The sequence below is a fragment of the Cherax quadricarinatus genome, chromosome 38 (assembly GCF_038502225.1).
Source record: "Cherax quadricarinatus isolate ZL_2023a chromosome 38, ASM3850222v1, whole genome shotgun sequence".
NCBI lineage: Eukaryota > Metazoa > Arthropoda > Malacostraca > Decapoda > Parastacidae > Cherax > Cherax quadricarinatus.
In genome coordinates, this window is record NC_091329.1 from 15,679,593 (window position 1) to 15,703,713 (window position 24,121).

The 24,121-nt window shown below is 38.3% G+C and overlaps 1 protein-coding gene across 1 annotated transcript in view; it reads right to left on the reverse strand.

Moving 5' to 3' along the window:
- The window catches only part of Ubqn (ubiquilin), a 76,893-nt gene that overhangs the window by 22,034 nt on the left and 30,738 nt on the right, over positions 1–24,121 (reverse strand). The window contains exons 4-8 of the mRNA XM_070092128.1: positions 19,378–19,516; positions 15,715–15,834; positions 6,609–6,910; positions 6,308–6,466; positions 570–857 (exon numbers count right to left, since the gene is read on the reverse strand). Coding sequence (XP_069948229.1) covers positions 570–857; positions 6,308–6,466; positions 6,609–6,910; positions 15,715–15,834; positions 19,378–19,516 — 1,008 coding nt within the window. The remainder of the gene's footprint in view (positions 1–569; positions 858–6,307; positions 6,467–6,608; positions 6,911–15,714; positions 15,835–19,377; positions 19,517–24,121) is intronic.

Genomic DNA, 24,121 nt, shown 5'->3' on the forward strand with positions numbered 1-24,121 from the left:
GCTGGAAGTCCAAACTCCTCGCCCACACCTCCTCCTTTACCCCTCACTCCAACCTTTTCGAGGATGACCCCTATCCCGCCTTCCTTCTCCTACAGATTTATATGCTCTCCATGTCATTCTACTTTGATCCATTCTCTCTAAATGACCAAACCACCTCAACAACCCCTCTTCTGCCCTGTGACTAATACTTTTATTAACTCCACACCTTCTTCTGATTTCCACACTCTGAATTTTCTGCATAATATTTACACCACACATTGCGATTAGACAGGACATCTCCACTGCCTCCAACTGCCTCCTCATTGCGGCATTTACAACCCAAGCTTCACACCCATATAAGTGTTGGTACTACTATACTTGCCTTGGTGGGATACGGCCGGTGTGTTGAAAGAAAGACTACTATACTTTCATACATTCCCTTCTTTGCCTCCACATATACCTCAATGCACCACTCACTTTTTTTCCTTCATCAATTCTATGATAAACCTCATCCTTCATAAATCCATCCGCTGACACGTCAACTCCCAAATATCTGAAAACATTATAGTTTTCTACTCATTTTTACATACCATAGTAGTCATGAGGTTTGCAAAAGCATCAGTTCCAGGGACAAGTCCTGGCAAAACACCTGGTGTTGATGTGCTTCCCAAAGTTGGAGATGAAGTGGTGGTGGTGGTAGTGGTGGTGGTAGTAGTAGTAGTAGTGGTAGAGTTGCTGGTCGATGATGTTGACTGACTTGTGCCACCTCCACCTGGAATGACTGGTGGTACACTTAGTCCCATTGAGTTGAAGAGACCTGGAGATGTTTGTCTAAGTTGTTCTAAACCACTCTGTATCTGAGCAACTGCAGAAAGTGCCTGCAAATATATATAAAAAAAGAAACTAATTAACTTAATACCTTTGTGTTTTAAAAGAAATATTGGAGCATTTTCAAACATTTTATATTTATGGTAACAACAATTTTTAACACGTACAGTAGCCCCCCCCCAAAAAAAACCCAGGGGTTACATTCCAAGACCACCTGCAAATTCTAAACACGGTTAAAAATATGACAATAATGCCTATTTTTATAATTTAAACCCTAAATATGCCCCAAAACACTTTAATTTAATTTCAAACTCAGCTTCATACACCACCCTTAAAAAAAAAAAAAAAAAAAAAAAAAATGCAAAGATAAACCTGTATACAGTACTGTACTGCTATGTCTCCCGCAGTGCTAGAATGTAAAATACCTATGTGTCCCCCACATGTACTGTAACTCACGCAAGCCCGTTTCCTTTGGTATACTGTAATTCATGCGCCCCCCCCTTTCTTTGGTATACGTACGATAAATAGTATACAGTAATAATTTAAGTTAGTAAAAGTAAAGTTAAATGTACAGGTACTGACCAATAATGAATGATACCGATTGAAGATAATGATGATGATGAATTAGCTGTGCAGTACGATGAAGGTAATGAAGATAAATTTTGCTGAATTTACGTTAATATTTATGTTACAAAATTATTAAATTATATTTTTCCCAATATTTAGCGCTAAAACACATAAAAAATTATATATTACCATGAAAAAAAAAAAATCCGTGAATTTGTGGGATTTCCATGAAGTTATTAATTAGGAAAAATCCGCGAATTTGGAGCCGTGAATTCGCGGGGGTCCACTGTATATAGGTAAACTTTGCATCAGGCATAAGAAAGTATAAACTCAAGCAGTTAAATTTTTTTTTCAACAAGTCGGTCGTCTCCCACCGAGGCAGGGTGACCCAAAAAGAAACAAAATCCCCAAAAAGAAAATACTTTCATCATCATTCAACACTTTCACCTCACTCACACATAATCACTGTTTTTGCAGAGGTGCTCAGAACACAACAGTTTAGAAGCATATACAGTGGACCCCCGCATAACGATCACCTCCGAATGCGACCAATTATGTAAGTGTATTTATGTAAGTGCATTTGTACGTGTATGTTTGGGGGTCTGAAATGGACTAATCTACTTCACAATATTCCTTATGGGAACAAATTCGGTCAGTACTGGCACCTGAACATACTTCTGGAGTGAAAAAATATCGTTAACCGGGGGTCCACTGTACGTATAAAGATACACAACATATCCCTCCAAACTGCTAATATCCCAAAACCCCTCCTTTAGAGTGCAGGCACTGCACTTCCCATTTCCAGGACTCAAGTCCGGCTATATAAAAATAACCGGTTTCCCCGAATCCCTTCAATAAATATTACCCTGCTCACACTCCATTAGATCATCAAGTCCCAAATACCATTCGTCTCCATTCACTCCTATCGAACACGCTCATGCATGCCTGCTGGAAGTCCAAGCCCTTCGCCCACAAAACCTCCCTTACCCCTTCCTTCCAACATTTTCGAGGACGACCACTACCCTGCCTTCCTTCCTTCTACAGATTTAAATTCTCTCCATGTCATTCTACTTTGATCCATTCTCTCTAAATGGCCAAACCACCTCAACAACCCCTCTTCAGTCCTCTGACTAATACTTTTATTAACTCCACACCTTCTCCTAATTTCCACACTCCGAATTTTCTGCATAATATTTACACCACATATTGCCCTTAGACAGGACATCTCCACTGCCTCCAACCGCCTCCTCGCTGCTGCATTCACAACCCAAGCTTCGCACCCATATAAGAGTGTTGGTACTACTATACTTTCATACATTCCCTTCTTTGCCTCCATAGATAACGTTTTTTGACTCCACATATACCTCAACGCACCACTCACCTTTTTTCTTTCATCAATTCTATGATTAACCTCATCCTTCATAAATCCATCCGCCGACACGTCAACTCCCAAGTATCTGAAAACGTTCACTTCTTCCATACTCCTCCTCCCCAATCTGATATCCAATTTTTCTTTATCTAAATTATTTGATACCCTTATCACCTTACTCTTTTCTATGTTCACTTTCAACTTTCTACCTTTACACACACTCCCAAACTCATCCACTAACCTTTGCAATTTTTCTTTAGAATCTCCCATAAGCACAGTATCATCAGCAAAAAGTAACTGTCAATTCCCATTTTGTATTTGATTCCCCATAATTTAATCCCACCCCTCTCCCGAACACCCTAGCATTTACTTCTTTTACAACCCCATCTATAAATATATTAAACAACCATGGTGACATTACACATCCCTGTCTAAGACCTACTTTTACCGGGAAGTAGTCTCCCTCTCTTCTACACACCCTAACCTGAGCCTCACTATCCTCATAAAAACTCTTTACAGCATTTAGTAACTTACCACTTATTCCATATACTTGCAGCATCTGCCACACTGCTCCCCTATCCACTATCATATGCCTTTTCTAAATCCATAAATGCAATAAAAACTTCCCTACCTTTATCTAAATACTGTTCACATGTATGCTTCACTGTAAACACTTGATCTACACATCCCCTACCCACTCTGAAACCTCCTTGCTCATCCGCAATCCTACATTCTGTCTTACCTCTAATTCTTTCAATAATAACCCTACCGTACACTTTTCCCGGTATACTTGGTAAACTTATTCCTCTATAATTTTTACAATCTCTTTTGTCCCCCTTCCCTTTATATAAAGGGACTATACATGCTCTCTGCCAATCCCTAGGTACCTTCCCCTCTTTCATACATTTATTAAACAAAAGTACCAACCACTCTAACACTATATCCCCCCTGCTTTTAACATTTCTGTCATGATCCCATCAGTTCCAGCTGCTTTACCCCCTTTCATTCTACGTAATGCCTCACGCACCTCCCCCACACTTACATTCTGCTCTTCTTCACTCCTAAAAGATGGTATACCTCCCTGGCCAGTGCATGAAATTATCGCCTCCCTTTCTTCCTCAACATTTAAAAGTTCCTCAAAATATTCTCGCCATCTACCTAATACCTCCCTCTCCCCATCTACTAACTCCCCTACTCTGTTTTTAACTGACAAATCCATACGTTCCCTAGGCTTTCTTAACTTGTTTAACTCACTCCAAATTTTTTTCTTATTTTCATTAAAATTTCTTGACAGTGCTTCTCCCACTCTATCATCTGCTCTCCTTTTGCACTCTCTCACCACTCTCTTCACCTTTCTTTTACTCTCCATATACTCTGCTCTTCTTATAACACCTCTTCTTTGTAAAAACCTCTCATAAGCTAACTTTTTCTCTTTTATCACACCCTTTACTTCATCATTCCACCAATCACTCCTCTTTCCTCCTGCCCCCACCCTCCTATAACCACAAACTTCTGCCCCACATTCTAATACTGCATTTTTAAAACTCCTCCAACCCTCTTCAACCCCCCACTACTCATCTTTGCACTAGCCCACCTTTCTGTCAATAGTCGCTTTTATCTCACCCGAACTTCCTCCTCCCTTAGTTTATACACTTTCACTTCCCTCCTACTTGTTGTTCCCACCTTCCTCTTGTCCCATCTACCTCTTACTCTAACTGTAGCTACAACTAAATAATGATCTGATATATCAGTTGCCCCTCTATAAACATGTACATCCTGGAGCCTACCCATTAACCTTTTATCCAAAAATACATAATCTAACAAACAACTTTCATTACGTGCTACATCATACCTTGTATATTTATTTATCCTCTTTTTCATAAAATATGTATTACTTATTACCAAATCTCTTTCTACACATAGCTCAATTAAAGGCTCCCCATTTACATTTACCCCTGGCACTCCAAATTTACCTACTACTCCCTCCACAACATTTTACCCACTTTAGCATTGAAATCCCCAACCACAAGTACTCTCACACTTGGTTCAAAACTCCCCATGCATTCACTCAATATTTCCCAAAATCTCTCTCTCTCCTCTACACTTTTCTCTTCTCCAGGTGCATATACATTTACTATAACCCACTTTTCACATCCAACCTTTATTTTACTCCACATAATCCTTGAATTAATACATTTATAGTCCCTCTTTTCCTGCCATATCTTATCCTTCAACATTATTGCTACTCCTTCTTTAGATCTAACTCTATTTGAAACCCCTGACCTAATCCCATTTATTCCTCTCCAATGAAACTCTCCCACCCCCTTCAGTTTTGTTTCACTTAAAGCCAGGACATCCAGCTTCTCATTCATAACATCCACAATCATCTCTTTCTTATCATTTGCACAACATCCACGCACATTCCGACTTCCCACTTTGACAATTTTCTTATTCTTTTTAGTAATCTTTACAGGAAAAGGGGTTACTAGCCCATTGTTCCCAGCATTTTAGTCGACTTTTACAACACGCATGGCTTAAGGAGGAAAGATTCTTATTCCACTTCCCCATGGATATAAAAGGAAAAGTAATAAGACCAAGAACTATTAAGATAAAATCAAAGAAAACTCAGATGAGTGTGTATAAATAAACGTGTACATGTATGTGTAGTGTGACCTAAGTGGAAGTAGAAGTAGCAAGACATACCTGTAATCTTGCATATTTATGACAGACAAAAAAACACCAGCAATCCTACCATCATGTAAAACAATTACAGGCTTTTGTTTTACATTCACTTGGCAGGACGGTAGTACCTCCCTGGGTGGTTGCTGTCTACCAACCTACTATATTTCTTTCTATATTTATATTTCTTGCATTTTTAGACTGGTAAGATACATTATTGTGATGCAACACTGTAAAATTTTTGTTTATTTTAATTAGTCTAACATATTATTCTTGCTAATATTAATGTGATTAAGCTTAATCTTACCTAAATTATCTGAAATCATAAAAAACTCAGTTATTGTTAACATTAATGATTCTATTAATAAAAATCTAAACCCATAAAGGACCTATAGCACTACTATGCAGAGGGGTGCTGAAATTTGGGGAAAGAAGTATAAAAGCAGGTCTTGCATATTAATGAAGTCAGAATTTGCATAAGTCAATCAGTTTTAATTGTAAAAGGTCTTACCTACCAATGAACTATCAAAATTGGCATATCAGTGGGACTCTCTGAGGTGGCAATTAACACTGCACATTAGTTGCCTGTAAATACAATATATTGATTTTTTTTTGTTTTAACATGCTGGCCATCTTCCACCGAAGCAGGGTGACCCAAAAAAGAAATGCTTTCACTATCATTTACACATAATCACTGTCTATGCAGAGGTGCCCTGGTATGACAGTTTAGATGTTACTCCAAACAGCCAATATCCCAAACCCCACCTTTAAAGTGCAGATAGTCAAAGTTAGGTAAAGAATCTAAAAAGCTATAATATGATCATAATTTTCTTTTAAAAACACCAAAACCTTTTACTGGTATGCAGTAATTCATGTTCTACTTACTTGCGGATTGGTCATAAAGTTCTGAACCTCAGGATTTTGCAATTGATTAAGGAAAGTAGGTAGCATAGTTCGCATTTGCTCCTGAAGAACCTGATTACCAGCAAATAAGGGATTTGAACCAATAATCTGTTGAGCTAATTCTGGGCTGGCTGCTAGGTTCTGAAATAAAGTTAAAACTATTATTCTGCACCAATAATGATCACATACTAAACAATTCTCTGTTTTATACATAGAAAAAGGAAAATAGACAAGAAACAGTGTACTCTGAAGCCTGCTGCATGCAAATTTTTTTTATACCAACCTGAAACATGGCCTGAGTATATGGAGCATTAATCATGGAGGACATAAGCTGTGGGTTTTCCATCATTTGTTGCATAAGTGACTGCATTCCTGGACTCTGTAACATTCCTGACAACCCAAGTCCACCCAAGCCAGGGGTAGTAGTAGTGGATGAAGCGGAGGTAGTATTTGGAGCCGAGGTCGTGTTTGGAGTGCTTGTGCTGGAGGAAGATGTGGACGTTGCAGAAGCACCAGGTGTTGAGCCACGCGGTGCCCAGGGGTTTGGCAGAGGGTCACTATTCTCTCGGCCAGCTTGTGCAGCATCTAAATGGCGAGAAATATGTAACTATTTTGTAAATATATACAAATCTAAAAACACTAGAAATTCTTTCAATACTGTCCTTACACTGTGACCCACAAGTAAAAAAAAAATTATGCTGCATGTTCCAATTACAAATGTGCATTTTATGTCACTGTTATACAGTAACTACAGTTTTTCTTTTGCCTTATTTTTATCATTTATTGCTAAACTTTCAGGCACTTTTATATTGCTTACTACATAGAGAAGAATCTCATATCGCACATGTTATATTCCTGAAAGCCTGCACCATGTGAAAAAGCATTTTTTCTTCTTTTTAACATGTCAGCCGTTTCCCACCGAGAGAGGGTGAGCCAAAAAGAAAGAAAAACCCAAGAAAGAAAAAACTTTCATCATCATTCAACACTTTCACCATCACTCATACATAATCAATGTCTTTGCAGAGGTGCTCAGCTACAACAGTTGCAGAGGTGCTCAGCTACAACAGTTTAGATGTCCCTCCAAACTGTAAATATCCCAAACCCTTCTTTAAAGTGTAGGCATTGTACTTCCCATTTCCAGGACTCAAGTCTGGCTAACCGGTTTCCCTGAATCCCTTCACAAAGTATCACCCTGCTCACACTCCAACAGCTTGTCAGGGTCCAAAAACCATTTGTCTTCACTCACTCTTATCTAACATGCTAACCCATGCTTGCTGGAAGTCCAAGCCCCTTGCCCACAAAACCTATTACCTACTCCCTCCAACATTTTTGAGGCCCCCCCTACCCCGCCTTCCTTTCCCTACAGATTTACACACTCTCCAAATCCTTCTACTTTGTTACATTCTCTCTAAATGACCAAATCACCTCAACAACCCCCTCTGACTAATACCTATAGTAACTCCACACTTCCTCCTAATTTCGACACAATAAATTCTCTGCATAATACTTACACCACGCATTGCCCTTAGACACGACATCTCCATTGCCTCCAGTCACCTCCTCACTGCAGCATTTACAACCCATGCTTCACACCCATATAAGAGTGTTGGTACAACTATACTCTTATACATTACCTTCACTGCCTCCATGGGTAACTTTTTTTGTGTCCATGGATACCTCAACAAGCCACTCGCCTTTTTTCCCTTTATCAATTCTATGGTTAATCTCATAGCAATATTTGGATAAAAAAATTTATGAAAATACTGTAGTTACATTCATGATGCCTTGAAAAAAAAGTCAATACCTTAAATTTCTTAATTCTGTAAATACAATAGTTTTTGATACTTAACATTGCAGTTCCTGGTGCTTATTGATTTTGAAATATGTGCAATTGGTTTATGAAGCTCAACTAGGTCCACTTGGATATTGTGAGGTTTATAATAATAGATCTATACCTACAATAGTAAAACAAACCAACCTTATCTTCCCTTAAATTCTGGCTGCTAGCCCTTGCTGACAAAGAAATGTTAATCAGTGGAACAAACTGCCAAGCAGTCATCAAAGTTAACAGTTTGGGTACCTTAAAATACAGGGTAGATAAATTATAAGAACAAAAAGGGTTGGATTTGAGGACCTGCCTAGCATGGACCAACAGGCCTACTGCAGTGCTAGCCTATTCTTAAGTTCTTTATGAAAACTATGGCTTAGCAATAGCTATGAATGTGTGGTAGAGCAGGACATGCACAAAATGGGCCAGTAGGCTTACTGCAATGTTCTTATCTAGGATGCAATGCCTTTAGATGTGTCAGGGTCTTGTTCTATTAAACTGCATATTTACTAACACCATAGAGCACCTCCAAAATAATTTCTACCAACTCTTCGGGTAAATTTTCATCATACAGTGGACCCTCGACCAGCGATGGCATCGATTAACGATAAATCTGACTAGCGATACATTTTATCGCAAAAATTTTGCCTCGATTAGCGCTAAAAAACTCGACCAACACTATTCGTTCCGTCTGAGACGCGTCCACTTCTGGCCAGTGTTTACAAGCCAGCCAGCCACCGCGGTCGCTTCCAAGCATACAATCGGAACATTTCATATTATCACAGCCATTTTAGTGATTGCACCTGCAAAATAAGTCACCATGGGCCCCAAGAAAGCTTCTAGTGCCAACCCTACAGCAAAAAGGGTGAGAATTACTATGGATATGAAGAAAGAGATAATTGCTAAGTATGAAAGTGGAGTGCATGTCTCCGAGCTGGCCAGGCTGTACACAAAACCCCAATCAACCATCGCTACTTTTTTTTTTTTTTTTCCAACAAGTCGGTCGTCTCCCACCAAGGCAGGGTGACCCAAAAAAGAAAGAAAATCCCCAAAAAGAAAATACTTTCATCGTCATTCAACACTTTCACCACACTCACACATTATCACTGCTTTTGCAGAGGTGCCCACAATACAACAGTTTAGAAGCATATTCTGGGCACCTCTGCAAAAGCAGTGATAATGTGTGAGTGTGGTGAAAGTGTTGAATGATGATGAAAGTATTTTCTTTTTGGGGATTTTCTTTCTTTTTTGGGTCACCCTGCCTCGGTGGGAGACGACCGACTTGTTGGAAAAAAAAAAAAAAAAAAGTAGCGATGGTTGATTGGGGTTTTGTGTACAGCCTGGCCAGCTCGGAGATATGCACTCCACTTTCATACTTAGCAATGAAAACGGCAATCAAGGAAGCTGTTCTTGCCAAAGGTGCAACTATGTTTTTGAAACTGAGATCGCAAGTGATAGAAGATGTTGAGAGACTGTTATTGGTATGGATAAACGAAAAACAGATAGCAGGAGATAGCATCTCTCAAGCGATCATATGTGAAAAGGCTAGGAAGTTGCATGACGATTTAATTAGAAAAATGCCAGCAACTAGTGGTGATGTGAGTGAATTTAAGGCCAGCAAAGGTTGGTTTGAGAGATTTAAGAATCGTAGTGGCATACATAGTGTGATAAGGCATGGTGAGGCTGCCAGTTTGGACCAAAAAGCAGCTGAAAAATATGTGCAGGAATTCAAGGAGTACATAGACAGTGAAGGACTGAAACCTGAACAAGTGTTTAATGGTGACACTGACAATGTTGTGTAACACTTTAGGAATGTCATAAAGGAATGGGAGGTACAGGCCTCTATGGGCAGATATGTTGTGCGACAGAGGTCCAGTGACTCTCAAGCTGGTCCTAGTGGCATTAAAAGAAGAAGGCAAGTAACCCCGAAAAAGGACTTGCCACTTCAAGTCCTAATGGAAGGGGATTCCCCTTCTAAACACTAAGACCATCAACACACTCCCCTCTTCCCATCCCATCAATCATCACCAGATCTTCAATAAAGGTAAGTGTCATGTAACTGTGCATGTCTTCTTCAGTTTGTGTGTATTAAAATTAATATTTCATGTGTTAAATTTTTTTTTTCAATACTTTTGGGTGTCTTGCACGGAGTAATTTGATTTCCATTATTTCTTATGGGGAAAATTAACTTGACTAATGATTATTCTGACTAACGATGAGCTCTCAGGAACGGATTAATAGCGTTAGTCGAGGGTCCACTGTATATATATTTTTCCCAAAGTCTGAAGAGCAATCAACAGTAGTGTATTGCAATATTATTTACTAGACTATTGCATTTATTATACACAACTGAATTGTCAGTTAAAAACAGAGTAGGGGAGTTAGTAGATGGGGAGATGGAGATACAGGTCCTCCATCACAAATCCGGCATCATTGGGACCTGTAGTGTGCCGGATTACTGAGTTTGCCGAATTACAGAGTGGTTAGGTTAGAATACACTTAATAAAATTAACCAACTTGACTTATACAGTTCATTGAACATCAGCAAAAATCGAACATTTCTGCTACTTTGAGCTCAATTTCAAGGTACTTTTCGTCATGAAAGCAATCAAAATCATGTCTATTTCTGTAATATATCTTCCATTCTATCAAACGAGTCCAAAAAAATGAGAATGTAACCATAAAAACCATACAAAAATATACTGCAATGAGGCGGCTAATGACTAAGAAGTGAACTCCCTTATTTATCGTCCGTCTTTTTATTTTTGTTGTACGTTAAGAAGCATCTTTCCATCATACATCGCCCAAGTTTCAATGAGATAGCCCAACAAACAACCGAGAAAAAAAAATATTTACCAAAAATCATATATGGCAAACCCAAGCCAGGTACTGGAAATAAGTCACTTTGTCTGACTTTTCTGGGTTATCCTAGGTTCTCTATACATACACTGCTATGTATGATAATCTATGTAACTGTATTTGTGTATACCTGAATAAACTTATTTACTTCTAGTCTGTCAACTGAGTACAAGAAACCGTAATAATTGTATAAATAATGTCAAGCCATTCTTGACTAAGTATTGGCCTGGCAGGCGGACAGGTATTGGACGGTGACATCATTTGTTTACTCTTGAGCTTCGCTAAAGAATAGAACATTTTTGCTACTGTGAGTGCAATTTCAAGGTACTTTTCATCATGAAAGCAATCAAAATCATATCTATTTCTGTAATATATCTTTCATTCTATCCAATGAGACCGTAAAAATGAGAATATAACCATAACAACCATACAAAAATATACCGCTAAGCGGCCGCTAATGGCTGAGAAGTGAACTCTGCTATTTATGGTCTGATTTCTTTCATTTTTGGTGTACGTATCTTTCCATCATACATTGCCCAAGTTTGAATAAGATAACCCAACAAACAACTGAGAAAATAATATAATAATAATAATAATAATAATAATAATAATAATAATAAGGTAGTAGGTTGGTAGACAGCAACTGCCCAGGGAGGTACTACCGTCCTGCCAAGTGAGTGTAAAACTGAAGCCTGTAATTGTTTTACACGATGGTAAGATTGCTGGTGTCTTTTTTTTTATCTGTCTCATACACATGCAAGATTTCAGGTATGTCTTGCTACTTCTACTTACACTTAGGTCACACTACACATACATGTACAAGCATATATATACACACCCCTTTGGGTTTTCTTCTATTTTCTTTCTAGTTCTTGTTCTTGTTTATTTCCTCTTACCTCCATGGGGAAGTGGAACAGAATTCTTCCTCCGTAAGCCATGCGTGTTGTAAGAGGCGACTAAAATGCCGGGAGCAAGGAGCTAGTAACCTCTTCTCCTGTATATATTACTAAATGTAAAAGGAGAAACTTTCGTTTTTCCTTTTGAGCCACCCCGCCTCGGTGGGATACGGCCGGTGTGTTGAAAGAAAGAAAGAATAATAATAATAATATCTTTATTTACTACACATACATGTATAAGGTATACAGGCCTAGCTGACATCAGTGACATACTACTGTATAGAAAGCTGCTTGTTATGCAGAATATTTCAAGAAAATTAGGTCAGTGTCCCAGGATAACACCCACACTAGTCGGCTAACACCCAGGTACCCATTTACTGATGGGTAAACATAGACAACAGGTGTAAAGAAACACGCCTAATGTTTCTACCCTGGCTGGGAATCGAATATTTACCAAAAATCATACATGGCTAACCCAAGCCAGGTACTAAAAATAAGCCACATTGACGTTTTTTGGGTTATCCTAGGTTCTCTACACATATGATGCTGTGTGTGATAATCTATAGAGAGAAAATAACTTTTTTGTTTCAGGTTTATGGTGGAGTATGAGTGTATATCACAGTTAGCCCTGTGTTACACTTCGTTTTCTCTAATATAAGCCCCCAAGACTCTGATAGGAGAATGGTATTTGTATACCATATCCTCTTCATACCTCCGTCGAACTGCTCGGTGTTATGCCAAATATTATTCATTCTGGAGTATTTAACATGTTTTATGTTATTTATATTGTTTCTTATGTCATATTAGATCAATTGTGATAGGCAAATAAGCTGAAGTGTTGATATTAGTGTAACAATAAAGCATATTCTCCTGCTTCATGAGACTGAGTTCATGACAACCGACAGTGGCTTCAAAGCCAATGGACAATGTACTATGTAGGTGCTTTACATAATGAGAAGCATTTCTTTTATTCATTGGAACTATGGCTAGGGCTAAAAGTAAGCAGATTAAAACAATAAATGGAGAAAAAGAAATTGGAATGACTTATGCAGCAAGTAGCACCACCAAACAGTACCAGCAGATTGGTGTGGCGAACCTGGAAATTTGAAATTATGCTAGCCAAAATTAGTGCCGAATAACTGAAGGAACCGAATAACTGATTGCCGGATTTGTGATGGCGGACCTGTATTGGGTAGATGGCGAGAATATTTTGAGGAACTTTTAAATGTCGACGAGAAAGGGAGGCGGTAATTTCATGCACTGGCCAGGGAGGTATACCATCTTTTAGGAGTGAAGAAGAGCAGGATGTGAGTGTGGGAGAAGTGCGTGAAGCATTACGTAGAATGGAAGGGGGTAAAGCAGCTGGAAACGACTGGATCATGACAGAAATGTTAAAAGCAAGGGGGTATATAGTGTTGGAGTGGTTGGTATTTTTGTTTAATAAATGGCCACCCTGCCTCGGTGGGATACGGCCGGTGTGTTGAAAGGAAGAAAGAAATGTATGAAAGAGGGGAAGGTACCTAGGGATTGGCAGAGAGTATGTATAGTCCCTTTATATAAAGGGAAGGGGGACAAAAGAGATTGTAAAAATTATAGAGGAATAAGTTTACCAAGTATACCAGGAAAAGTGTACGGTAGGGTTATTACTGAAAGAATTAGAGGTAAGACAGAATGTAGAATTGTGGATGAGCAAGGAGGTTTTAGAATGGGTAGGGGATGTGTATATCATGTGTTTACATTGAAGCATATATGTGAACAGTATTTAGATAAAGGTAGGGAAGTTTTTATTGCATTTATGGATTTAGAAAAGGCATATGATAGAGTGGATATGGGAGCAATGTGGCAGATGTTGTAAGTATATGAAATAGGTGGTAAGTTACTAAATGCTGTGAAGAGTTTTTATGAGGATAGTGAGGCTCAGGCTAGGGTGTATAGAAGAGAGGGAGACTACTTCCCGGTAAAAGTAGGTCTTAGACAGGGATGTGTAATGTCACCATGGTTGTTTAATATATTTATAGTTGGGGTTGTAAAAGAAGTAAATACAGTGGACCCCCGGTTAACGATATTTCTTCACTCCAGAAATATGTTCAGGTGCCAGTACTGACCGAATTTCTTCCCATAAGAAATATTGTGAAGTAGATTAGTCCATTTCAGACCCCCAAACATACACGTACAAACGCACTTACATAAATACACTTACATAATTGGTCACATTCGGAGGTAATCGTTATGCGGGGGTCCACTGTACTAGGTTGTTCGGGAGAGGGGTGGGATTAAATTATGGGAATCAAATACAAAATGGGAAGTGACACAGTTACTTTTTGCTGATGATACTGTGCTTATGGGAGATTCTAAAGAAAAATTGCAAAGGTTAGTGGACGAATTTGGGAGTGTGTAAAGGTAAAAAGTTAAAAGTGAACATAGAAAAGAGTAAGGTGATGAGGGTATCAAATGATTTAGATAAAGAAAAATTGGATATCAAATTGGGGAGGAGGAGTATGGAAGACGTGAATGTTTTCAGATATTTGGGAGTTGATGTGTCAGCGGATGGATTTATGAAGGATGAGGTTAATCATAGAATTGACGAAGGAAAAAAGGTGAATGGTGCATTGAGGTATGTGTGGAGACAAAAAAATGTTATCTATGGAGGCAAAGAAGGGAATGTATGAAAGTATAGTAGTACCAACACTCTTATATGGGTGTGAAGTTTTGGTTGTAAATGCTGCATCAAGGAGGCAGTTGGAGGCAGTGGAGATGTCATGTCTAAGGGCAATGTGTGGTGTAAATATTATGCAGAAAATTTGGAGTGTGGAAATTAGGAGGTGTGGAGTTAATAAAAGTATTTGTCAGAGGGCTGAAGAGGGGTTGTCGAGGTGGTTTGGTTATTTAGAGAGAATGAATCAAAGTAGAATGACATGGAGAGCATATAAATCTATAGGGGAAGGAAAGAGGGGTAAAAGATTGGAGGGAGGGGGTCGTGTTTTGTGGGCGAGGGGCTTGGACGAGCAAGGGCTTGAGCAAAGAGGGGAACGGAGACGAATGGAGGTTTTGTGGGTGAGGGGCTTGGATTTCCAGCAAGCGTGCATGAGCGTGTTAGATAGGAGTGAATGGAGACGAATGATACTTGGGACCTGACGATCTGTTGGAGTGTGAGCAGGGTAATATTTAGTGAAGGGATTCAGGGAAACTGGTTATTTTCATATAGTCGGACTTGAGTCCTGGAAATGGGAAGTACAATGCCTGCACTTTAAAGGAGGGGTTTGGGATATTGGCAGTTTGGAGGGATATGTTGTGTATCTCTATACGTATATGCTTCTAAACTGTTGTATTCTGAGCACCTCTGCAAAAGCAGTGATAATGTGTGAGTGTGGTGAAAGTGTTGAATGATGATGAAAGTATTTTCTGTTTTCTTTCTTTTTTCTTTCTTTTTTTTGGGTCACCCTGCCTCGGTGGGAGACGGCCGACTTGTTGAAAAAAAGAAAAAAAAAAAAAAAACTTCTAAACTGTTGTATTCTGAGCACCTCTGCAAAAGCAGTGATAATGTGTGAGTGTGGTGAAAGTGTTGAATGATGATGAAAGTATTTTCTTTTTGGGGATTTTTTCTTTCTTTTTGGGTCACCCTACCTCGGTGGGAGATGGCCAACTTGCCATGCACAAACCAATCATTCATTACTTTTGACATGTTCTGCAGTAAAATAAAAGGGTAATTTTTTCTCACAATATACAAAGAATGTAAAGTATATTCAACAAATACTCATTACCAGGATTTTACCATACACTGGCAAACTTTCAATAACAAAAATTACCTGTGGCACTGTTGTTTCCTACAAGAGAAGCAAATGGATTTGGACCAAACTGTTCCTGTGCAGCATTCAACATTGGTTCCTGAATATCTCTATACATTCTCTGAAGGGCACTATATCCACCTGTAAAAAATTTTTTTTACAATAAACAGATCAAAAAAATATATTCCAAGATTCATTTAAATTTTAAAACTAAAATTTACAAAAATATATTCCAAGATTCATTTAAATTTTAAAACTAAAATTTACATACCACATCAAATCAATGTCTATTCTTTACTATATTATTCGTCATGTGATAGCATTAAACATGTAATGTTCTACTTCACTGTTTTGAGTGCTTTTAAGTTCCCAAAACCTTTCACTGAAAAATTATAAAAATTTAAATGAACATCTTTTATAACCTAGTATATCAGGAGGCACATGTATGTAGTACAACTAAAATAGGTTGGTATGACTAATATCCACACATTTCCTTTTTTTTTTTTTTTTGGTCACCATGTCTTGGTGCAAGAGGGCCAAAAAAAAAAAAAAAAAAAAAAAAAAAAAACAAAAAAAAAAAAAAAAAAAAAAAAAAAAAAAAAAAAAAACACCAATATATTGGTTTGTAAGGTTCCTTGTACAAAATGTGATTCATTTTAAATAGGAAAATTGAGGAAGGTTTAATTGAAGCTTAAGAGCACAAATATAACATTAGACTAGGTGACACAAAGAAGAAACATTTTACCAGTTTTTAATTAGTATTCATCAGTTCAGTGTTATAAGTGGAAGTTATTTTTGAGATCTAGTAGTAAACTAAAAATTTAAATTAGTTTACATAAATTATTAACGATGTTAGTGGTTCTTCAAAAGAAAAGCAAGAGATATTGTATACCAATGACTAAAAGGAAGTGCTTGCAAAAACAAAGTAAATAATAAAAAAACTTAAACTAATTCAAAGAACAATGAGTCACAGAGTCAACATTAAAGAGTTATGCAAATGTGGTTAAGAATCACACATTTAATGATCAAACACATGAAGTAAAATGACTGCCATGGTCATAAAGGATCAAAAAGAGAATTGCAAATAATCACAAACTAATAAACTAACCCTTTTATCCACTACATGGATGAAAGGGTTAGTGTTTTCATCTATGCTGAAGAAATACAAAACTTAAGATGTAAAAAAGAAGCAAGACAAATCTGTATGACAACATGATTTGATGATTCAGCTGTAAAGAGCAAACAAGATACAGGGTCATAGGAAAATACAAAATATACAGGTACAAACCATTAACAAACACAAAGAAAAGACAAGAAGAGAGTAAGGACATATTCATTACACAAGACCTATCAAACAAGGAGAAAAACAGAATGTGAAAAGAGTATCTGTGCTGATCAATCTTGTGCAAGCAATAAAGAACTGAAGAAACATGGTAAGATACAAAGTTAAGGGAATGGAAAAAAAAAGGTTTAGCAATGGCATTAATTGATTGGAGAAACTGACGCAAACCAAGTGGCATGGGACAGATACAGTGGTACCTCTAGTTTCGAACAGCTCCCAACTCGAACAATTATGTACGTGTATGTGATGTCACCGTGGTTGTTTAATATATTTATAGATGGGGATGTAAGAGAAGTAAATGCAAGGGTCTTGGCAAGAGGCGTGGAGTTAAAAGATAAAGAATCACACAAAGTGGGAGTTGCCACAGTTGCTCTTTGCTGATGACACTGTGCTCTTGGGAGATTCTGAAGAGAAGTTGCAGAGATTGGTGGATGAATTTGGTAGGGTGTACAAAAGAAGAAAATTAAAAGTGAATACAGGAAAGAGTAAGGTTATGAGGATAACAAAAAGATTAGGTGATGAAAGATTGGATATCAGATTGGAGGGAGAGAGTATGGAGGAGGTGAATGTATTCAGATATTTGGGAGTGGACGTGTCAGCGGATGGATCTATGAAAGATGAGGTGAATCATAGAATTGATGAGGGGAAAAGGGTGAGTGGTGCACTTAGGAGTCTGTGGAGACAAAGAACTTTGTCCTTGGAAGCAAAGAGAGGAATGTATGAGAGTATAGTTTTACCAACGCTCTTATATGGGTGTGAAGCATGGGTGATGAATGTTGCAGCGAGGAGAAGGCTGGAGGCAGTGGAGATGTCATGTCTGAGGGCAATGTGTGGTGTGAATATAATGCAGAGAATTCGTAGTTTGGAAGTTAGGAGGAGGTGCGGGATTACCAAAACTGTTGTCCAGAGGGCTGAGGAAGGGTTGTTGAGGTGGTTCGGACATGTAGAGAAAATGGAGCAAAACAGAGTGACTTCAAGAGTGTATCACTCTGTAGTGGAAGGAAGGCGGGGTAGGGGTTGGCCTAGGAAAGGTTGGAGGGAGGGGGTAAAGGAGGTTTTGTGTGCGAGGGGCTTGGACTTCCAGCAGGCATGCGTGAGCATGTTTGATAGGAGTGAATGGAGACAAATGGTTTTTAATACTTGACGTGCCGTTGGAGTGTGAGTAAAGTAACATTTATGAAGGGGTTCAGGGAAACCGGCAGGTCGGACTCGAGTCCTGGAGATGGGAAGTACAGTGCCTGCACTCTGAAGGAGGGGTGTTAATGTCGCAGTTTAAAAACTGCAGTGTAAAGAACCCTTCTGGCAAGACAGTGATGGAGTGAATGATGGTGAAAGTTTTTCTTTTTCGGGCCACCCTGCCTTGGTGGGAATCGGCCAGTGTGATAAAAAAAAAATATAATTTTTGTAAGTGTATTTTTGGGGGTCTGAAATGGGCTAATCTAATTTACATTATTCCTTATGGGAACAAATTTGTTCAGTATCAGCACTCAAACAACCTTCTGAAACTAATTAAGTTCGTAACTCGAGGTACCACTATAGTACAAGAAATATAGAAAAATTGATTTAGAATAAACTTTTTAGTCTAATACATGAAATAAAAACCGATTTAGAATTGGCATTTTATTGCCATTATATTTTTTAATGTTCAGAAAAAAATAGTTTTCTCTACGGTAACTGCATGTATATGGTTTAAAACATACGTATTTCATAGCATCAACAGTTTACTAGGAAGTCTGTATATCAATAATTTGAGTAATTTATTTCAACATTAATACATCTGTGCATATACTCTAAAGTTTCTTACAGCAATTCCATCAAGGCTAATCATCATTTGATTTAGCCCATACTTTTTCTATTTTTGAGCCAACTGAAAGTTTCATAGGCCCTAGACAGTACCTATTATATCTAAAAGACAATCAATGGAAAAGCTAACACATGTATGAGGTAACTTCTCTTCCTCCTAGAGGCAGACTTCCACTGGTGGAGACCCAGTTGGTTTACCATGAGTTATTATAGGAGCACTGGCCATCTTGCATATTTGGCAAGCTTAGTAAAGATTGTAAAATCAGAACAACTTAAGAATGAGTTTTCTTTTTTTTGTTTTGTGAACAGCAGCCACATATTTCTTTTCCATATGATTCACATTATTATTTGTCCACAGTAACTTTTTATACTTTTTAAGACAAAAATGTGAAATTTTTGAAGTGCCATAAAAGGGCAAGAATAAATTAAGACCAGGGGTGTACTTGTGCTTGCAAAGTGACAGTACATTATCATTCTAAAACTAATAAACTTTAAAGAATATTTGTTAAGACTAATTAAGGACAGCAAAGACTACTGACCTGGAATTGATTCAAGGTTAGAAAGGGCTCTATCATGGGACCTCATCAGCTCTTGAAGCATGGCAGGATTTCTTGCTAATTCCATTGTCTGTCTCAGCATCTCTGGGTTGTTAAGCATGTGAGAAATTTCAGGGTTACGCTGTGGATGTGAGAAAAGTTATATTACCACTAAGACTAAAGTTAGTCTATAAACATATAATAATTAGTCTAAGTATGACAAGAGCTAATTCAAACATTTGTCTTTAGTTAAGAAACAGGAACAAGAGCTGCAACCCACCTACAAACTCAAAACAAGTAGTAATTATAACAAAAGAAAATTAAATGTAAAAAGGAAAGGAGGAAATGTATGTGTATATAATCATAAGAACATAAGAAAGAAGGAACACTGCAACAGGCCTACTGACCCATGCAGAGAAGGTCCATGTCCATCCCCCCTGATTAGACCAATGACCCACCCAGTCTGGTCATCTCCACTCAAGGATGGAGCACTGCACCAGACCCAGCAGCACAAGCTAGTCAGGTCCAACTCACACCCACCCACACCCACTCATGTATTTATCTAACCTATTTTTAAAACTACACAACATTTTAGCCTGAATAACTGTACTCGGGAGTTTGTTCCACTCATCCACAACTCTATTACCAAACCAGTGCTTTCCTATATCCTTCCTGAATCTGAATTTTTCCAACTTGAAACCATTGCTGCGAGTCCTGTCTTGGCTGGGAATTTTCAGCACGCTATTTACATCCCCTTTATTTATTCCTGTTTTCCATTTATACACCTAGATCATATCCCTCCTAATTCTATGCCTTTTGAGAGAGTGCAGATTCAGGGCCCTCAGTCTATCCTCATAGGGAAGATTTCTGATACATGGTATCATCTCTTGCCATCCTCCTCTGCACGTTTTCCAGAGCATTTACATCCACTCTGCAATACGGTGACCAGAACTGAGCAGCATAGTCTAAATGAGGCCTAGCCAAGGATATAGAGAGTTGAAGAACAACCTGAGGACTTCTATTATTTATACTTCTAGATATGAAGCCAAGAATTCTGTTAGCTTATTGTGAACACTAATGCACTGTTGTCTTGGTTTTAGATTACTGCTAACCGGAACTCCTAAATCCTTTTCGCAATCAGTAGCATTAAGATCTACATTATTTAGTTTATATGTGGCATGGTTATTTAACTGTCCAACATTTAGAACTTTGCATTTGTCTATATTAAACTGCATCTGCCACTTCTCCGGCCATTGCATCAGTCTATTCAAATCATCCTGGAGTGCTCTAGTGTCCTCATTAGAATGAATTGTACAGCCTATTTTGGTGTCATCAGCAAATTTGCTTATGCTGCTATTTATTCCCTCATCTATGTCGTTTATGTAAATTGTGAACAACAACGGGCCCAACACTGACCCCTGAGGAACACCGCTTGTGATGTGCCCCCATTCTGATTTCTCCCCATTTATGCAAATTCTGCTGTCTATTTGTCAGCCATGCCTCTACCCAGGAAAAAATTTCTCCTATTCCGTGTGCCTTAAGTTTCCTCAATAGCCTCTGGTGTGGAACTCTATCGAAAGCCTTACTGAAGTCCATATACACAATATCATATTCATTACCATGATCTACCTCCTCAAACACCTTAGTGAAAAAAGTTAGTAAATTCGTAAGACAGGAACGCCCCTTTGTAAAACCGTGTTGAGATTCATTAATCAATCTGTGCCTGTCAAGATGGCTACGAATTGCTTCGGCAATTATTGATTCCATAAACTTTCCCACTATGGAGGTAAGGCTTACTGGTCTATAGTTAGAAGCCAAGGACCTGTCACCTGCCTTGTAAATAGGTATTACATCTGCCATTTTCCACTTATCAGGCACTATGCCAGTTTGTAGTGATATGTTAAAAAGATTAGCCAAAGGTATGCTAAGTTCCTCTTTACATTCCTTTAACACCCTTGCAAACAGTTCATCAGGACCTGGGGATTTGTTAGGTTTTAGTTTCTCTATTTGTCTGAGGACCAAGTCACTAGTTACTGCAATCGTACATAGTTTATTATCATCCTGTTCTACATAACCTATTATTTCAGGAATATCGCTAGTATTTTCCTGGGTGAAAACTGAGAGGAAGTAGGTATTTAGAATTTTACACATCCTTATCACTGTCAGTGATCTGACCAGAGTTACTCTTAAGTGGGCCAATCTTGTCCCTAATCTTACTTCTGTATACCTGAAAGAACCCTTTTGGGTTAGTCTTTGAATCCCTTGTGACCTTAGCCTCATAATCCCTTTTTGCTTTTCTTATTCCTTTCTTTATTTCTCTCTTTAATTGAATATATTGATTTCTTAACTGCCGATCCCTTCTTTTGATACGCCTATATATGCCTCTCTTTTGACCAATGAGATGTTTTAATCTATTGTTCATCCATTTGGGATCATTTTTGTTAGATCTAATTTCCCTACTCGGAACAAAAGTTGTCTGGGCAGCTAGAACTATGCTCTGAAAAACGTCATATTGGCAACCAAGATCACCTACCTGACCCATAGTCAGGACATCCCAATTTAGCCCAGCCAGGTAATTTTTCAGTCCCATGAAGTCGGCCAAGCGAAAATCTGGGACAGAGATTTGGTTGCAGTCATCTGGATAATTCCACGATATATTGAAACTAAGTGATTTGTGGTCACTTTCCCCAAGCTCATCATTAACCTCAAGATTATTAATTAGTGAATCTTTGTTGGCAAGAACCAAGTCAAGCAGATTGTTTCCTCTAGTTGGTTCTGTCACAACCTGTTCTAAAAAGCAATCCTGAACCGTATCAAGAAAGTCACTAGACTCAAGATTTCCTGTCATTGTTCAATCAATTTGTCTAAAGTTAAAATCTCCCATTATCACATTTTCATATCTGGATGCCTTATGAATTTCGTCCCATAACAGCTTACTGCCCTCCCTATGAAGGTTTGGGGGCCTATAAATCACACCCAAAATTAATTTGTCACATCCCTCGAGAAACTGTAGCCAAACAGATTCTGTGTTCGATGTTTCTAATCTTATATCATGTCTAAGACAACAATTTAAATTTTCTCTGACATACATTGCCACACCACCACCCTTCCTGTTGACCCTATCAGTGTGGAATAGTTTATAACCCTGTATGTTGCATTCAGAAGGCATTTCTCTATCTTTCAGGTTGAACCAGGTCTCTGTTATACCATTAATATCTATATTACTTACACTTCCAAGTAATCTTAGCTCATCTATCTTATTTCTTAAGACTCCTACTACAGTGGACCCCCGCATAACGATCAGCTCCCAACTCGACCAATTATGTAAGCGTATTTTTGTAAATGCTTTTGTAGGTGTATTTTTAGGGGTCTGAAATGGACTAATCTAATTCACAATATTTCTTATGGGAACAAAATCAGTCTATAACGGCACCCAAACAGACTTCTGGATTGAAATAATATCGTTATGCAGGGGTCCACTGTATTTGTACAGTAAACCTTAAGGGAGCTAGTTACTCATTGCCCTCTACTATCCCTCTTTGTTTGTTGATTAATTGATTTGTCATTACTAGCAACTTTATTTTGAATATTGTCTTTTAAATGAAGAGACAAGATAGGGTGATGAAAAGAAGGAAAAACTGCACAATGTGTACTGATCTCAAATCATATAGCATGCATCCGGGTACAGTGACATGCGTGGTAAGCTGGTTGGTTTGCATCCCATCACCCTCCCTTGCAATGCTAAGACAACAGAATTGCCAAATACATATAGTAGGGCCCCACTTATACGTCAGGTTAGGTTCCAGGCCACTGCCGGAAAGCAGACATCGCCAGACAGCAGAACGCCACCTTTTCCGCTTATAAATGCATATAAATGCCAGACAACAAGTTTACACTAACTTACATTAAGTTAGTAATAGAACTAGGCAATAAAAAATACAAAAAATAAAATACATACACAGTACATACATTGCTTACCTTAAAATATTTGTAGTTTTAATGTAGGACGAGAGGCGAGTAGTACTTATTTGTAGGAAGTCACGTGTAGGTAGCCCTGGCTCCCCGTCCCAAACTTAATATACGATATTTAAAGCAGTCTAGGTAGTAGGTTGGTAGACAGCAATTGCCCAGGGAGGTACTACTGTCCTGCCATGTGAGTGTAAAACAAAAGCCTGTAATTGTTTTACATGATGGTAGGATTGCTGGTGTCCATTTTTCTGTCTCATAAACATGCAAGGTTTCAGGCACGTCTTTCTACTTCTACTTACACTAAGGTCACACTACACTTACATGTACAAGCATATATATACACACCCCTCTGGGTTTTCTTCTATTTTCTTACTAGTTCTTGTTCTTGTTTATTTCCTCTTACCTCTATGGGGAAGTGGAACAGAATTCTTCCTCTGTAAGCCATGCGTGTTGTAAGAGGCGACTAAAATGCCAGGAACAAGGGGCTAGTAACCCCTTCTCCTGTATATATTACTAAATGTAAAAGGAGAAGCTTTCGTTTTTCCTATTGGGCCACCCTGTCTCGGTGGGATATGGCCGGTGTGTTGAAAGATAGATTTAAAGCAGCCCAGAGAGATAAAATACACATACAGTACACTTATTATTTACCTTAAAATATGTGTAGTCTTAATGTACGATGAGAGGTGAGTAGTATTTATTTGTAGGAAGTCAGATGTAGGTAGCTGGTAGATGTAGCCCACCTGGGCTACATAGCTATATGATATTTAACCCTTTGACT